At 35.4% G+C, this 4,132-nt stretch overlaps 1 protein-coding gene across 1 annotated transcript in view; it reads right to left on the reverse strand.

Moving 5' to 3' along the window:
- LOC109825057 (luc7-like protein 3) overlaps positions 1,699-4,132 on the reverse strand; it is a 5,365-nt gene continuing 2,931 nt past the window's right edge. Inside the window, exons 7-8 of the mRNA XM_020391764.1 lie at positions 3,407-4,103; positions 1,699-2,158 (exon numbers count right to left, since the gene is read on the reverse strand). Of these exons, the coding sequence (XP_020247353.1) occupies positions 3,759-4,103 (345 nt within the window). The 3' untranslated portion in view covers positions 1,699-2,158; positions 3,407-3,758. The remainder of the gene's footprint in view (positions 2,159-3,406; positions 4,104-4,132) is intronic.

Consider the following 4,132-nt stretch of genomic DNA (forward strand, 5'->3'; position numbering starts at 1 on the left):
TATACACATAATAAATTTACATTCGTTATGCTCCAAACGATAAAAAAAATTAACAAAATAGTGAGTTATAGTTCATGAAATAGCGAATTTTGATGTATACATAATTAATTTATATTTGTTCAAAACAAAACAGAATTGACAAAAATTATGGGTTATTAGTTATTACTCATGAAAATCGCAAATTTTGATGTTCATGCAATTAATTTACATTAGTTTCAATCTAATAAAAAAATAATAAAAGTTATGCTTTATAGCCCATAAAAATTACATTACAATTTTAATGTACACCTAATAAATTTACAATCCTTCGAGGTGAACCAAAATTGACAAAAAAATCGTGAATTACAGCATATGAAAAGCGTGAATTTTGATGTACACATACTAAAGTTATACTCATTGGAACAAAGAAAAATTTTAAAAAATTGTGGGCTATAAAAATTACAAAACTCTTTGGTTAACGATTTTTTTCTCATTGTCCATTTGAACTTAATTGCGATAAAGTAAGCGTATTTGAAAATTTTCGAATTTCATGGACTATGTAACCCATAATTATTTAATTATTTTTGTCTGTTTCGACCCATGAGACCTATGTGTACATCAAAATTTATGATTTTATAGACTATAATACATAATTTTTATCTTTTCTTCCGTTTCGGCTCAATTATAATTAAGTATTGCTCACTTAAAAATTTGTGACTTTTATGAACTATAACCCATAATTTTTATTTTTTAAACTTAAAAGACAATTAAGTACGCATGCGCAGACTTCACGATTTCATAAGCACCCTTACTTTTGTCTATTATCGTCCATATTGACTCACTGGAGCTAAAGTATTGTGTATTTGAAAATTCTAGATTTTTTTGGACTAAACCGCAATTTTTTATCATGTTTGTCGGCTTCCAGTTTCAACCAAATAAGAATTAAATGTGTACATTAAAATTTACAGAGAAATAATTCATAATTTTTATTATTCTTTTCCATTTTATGTCAATGACAATTAAGTATGCTTACTTCAAAATTTGTAACTTTCATAAACTATAACTAATAATTTTTGTCTATTTATACTTAAAGATAATTAAGTACACGCAGTATAAAATTCGCGATTTCATATACCTGAACCCATATTTTTTGTGCGTTTTTGTCCATATCGCCTCAATGGTGATAAAAATATGTAACTTCTAAAATTTTCTACTTTTATGTTTACAACCCAAGATTGATGATTGTTTTTGTCGTTTCAACCCAATGAGATTTAAGTATGCATTACATAAAGACAACTAAGTTTGCGTAGTTCATGATTCGCAATTACATGGAATATAAGTATATAACGCATAATTTTTGTTTGCTATTGTCCATTTCAACTAAATGGCGCTAAAAGTTTGCGTATTAAAAAATTCTTGTCTTTCATAGACTATATAATGCACGATCTTTTTTTATCATTTTTATTCGTTTCGATCTAACGGACATTATGTATGCGTACATCCAAATTTACAATTTTACCTGCTATAACTCAATCATACACGATCAAGGCAGCATATGAACAGAAGTTGGAATTTTTTTTTTTTTTGAGAAAAAGGATGGATTACCACAAAGGTAATCCAGCCAGCTAAATTAAATACTCAAAAGAGGGAAGATCAAAAAAGATCTAACAAAAGACACCCGAACAACACGAGAGCAATATCGACCACACTGAAATAAACAATCAGAAAACGCAGCCAATTGTATCTAAACGAATATGCAGCTATTGCAGTACTACTGTTCCAAACAAAACGAATCAAAATTATAGCAGACAACACTATCTGCAATACCCACACTACATATTCCAAATTATCCCAAAACCTGCAACTCTTCTCTTTTTTTTTTTCCCCCACTCTTCCTCCCCCCAATACATTTGTCACAAAAATCATCCGTCAGATTGCGCATATCAACCGTCACTTCTAGCCCTTCAAAGCTGAGGGATTTTAAAGAGTCTAGATGAAGCAAGACAAGGCTAGAATGTCACTCTCATCAAAGGGGAGTAAATAAAGGAAGAACGTAATGTTTCGTTGACCTCTTTAAAGGGAGATAAGTTGAGCTAACAAGATTTACTTGAAGTTATGGTCCACCAACAGATGAACATACTGAAGATTGAAAAGCCCACGGTCACAGGTGACTTCAACCCTACAACATAGAATTAACCAAGGTTATCGATAGCGGATAGTGTCGTGTAGCGGTGAGGTATCGCAAAGGCTATTTGGGGCTATTGCGACAAAATAACGGTAAAAAACGCAAAGTCAAATAACGACCTAATTTAAATATGTATAAATATAAAAAAAAGAATTATAAAAAAGTTTTGAAAATCTAAAAGTGCATTTGATGATTTAAAGAGATCCTAAATATAAAATAGACATGTAATCATCACATAGTATCGAAGACAACTGGAGAAGTCAAAAAGTTATCATATTCGAGAAGATGAGCTAAGCGATGAGGGGACTGCACTAGGAGGAGCTTACGACGAGAGGAGGTGAGAGGAAGTGCTAAGGGAGGTGCCAGAGGCTATAAGAGGCGGCGGGAGTACGCCGGAAAGCGAGGGAGGCGGTGGGATGTAATTGTTGCGTGTCGGGTTTAACTAAAAAAAATAAATCTCACACTGCTTTTAAATAGCGATAAAAAAACGGATTTTGCCCACAATCGCCTGCTACTCACTGCTGTGGTGTGCTATTGGCCGCTTTCGCAAGTGAAAAACGCATATTTCGCATTGTATCACCGTTATTGGGCAACAACGCAGCGTAGCGGGAAGGGACTCCTAACGCTTTTAACGCCGCTATTGCGGGGCTATTTAGCGCTATTTATAACAGTGGAAATAACTACATCTATATGTGATGATTGATCTGCATTTTCACTTGTTATCTTTCGCATCGACAGTTCATTTCATTTCTGGAGAGCATTAACCATAAATTTGCACCGACAAAACAACTCAGAAAAAAGGTCTGGTGATCTGCATATCATACTACAAAACATGAACAAAGGATATGCTTCAAAATGATTTAACAAAAGCAGAAACTACCAAACAAGCTCAAGGGTATCGAAGTCTCCACCAGGTTGAATATATCCTGATTGGGTCCCTGAGAAACCATTAGCAAAGCAAAGGGGCAAGAGAAAAGTATTGTTTTTATGCTGTATACTTGTAAATAACCTAGGTTGGCAAACACTAACTAACGGGGAGCAAAAGCAGTACTTGTGTACGCTGCCATATGTTTCCTCTTGGCTGATGGATCAGTATGCAAATAGCAACAAATTTGAACGAAGATTATGAACCCAGTTTCTCAATAGAAGACTACAGATAATAGCATATCGATCATGAATCCAGTTCTCGAAGAATAAAACTTATAAAGACATCCAGCCTTAAAGAGATCGGTCATTTGTTACCTTCAACAAGCTGTTGAATAGTAATCACCTCCCAGCACATCTTCAGCATACATAAAATGACTCTGGATCTGCCATCTTAACTTAAAGATGCAACATGCAAACCCACAAATATAACTCCAAGGACAAGAACCAGAGATATAAGAAATCTACCATTCAAATCAAACTATGGTAACGATAAATTGTACCTACCTCAGTTTTTCCCTTTTATAGGAAGACCGAATCATTCATCAGAGCTGTTACAACAGCAGGCAGAGTTTTAACAAAAGTGGCACTCAAATTAAGAAAGAAAGAAGAGACGAAATGGTCTACCTCTTCAGAGTTTAGAACTGAGACAAACTATCTACACTATCACTTAATATGGCCGAACCGGGCTTCTTGACAACCTTCTGTGCCCGTGTCTAACAGGAGAACGGGACCTGCTTCTTCCACGATTCCTGTCTCGGTTTCTGTCTCTATCCCAGTCCCTCCCGTTTTTGTATTGATTGTGTCTCCAATCAGAACCTCTTCCTCCTTCTCTGCTCCCTCTGCCACTCCATTCCCGGGATCTTTCCCGCTCACCACGTCCCCGTTCCCCATGTCGGTCTCGGTCCCTCTCCCGCTCCCTCTCCCGTTCTCTATTTTCGTATTCCTTTTCTCTTTGCTTTCTCCGCTCTTCTGCCTCCTTTTCCCTTGCAAGTCTCTGTTGTTCCTTTGCTGCCTGTGGAATAAACTGATTATAAATCCATT

Source organism: Asparagus officinalis, chromosome 10 (assembly GCF_001876935.1).
Source record: "Asparagus officinalis chromosome 10, Aspof.V1, whole genome shotgun sequence".
Lineage (NCBI taxonomy): Eukaryota > Viridiplantae > Streptophyta > Magnoliopsida > Asparagales > Asparagaceae > Asparagus > Asparagus officinalis.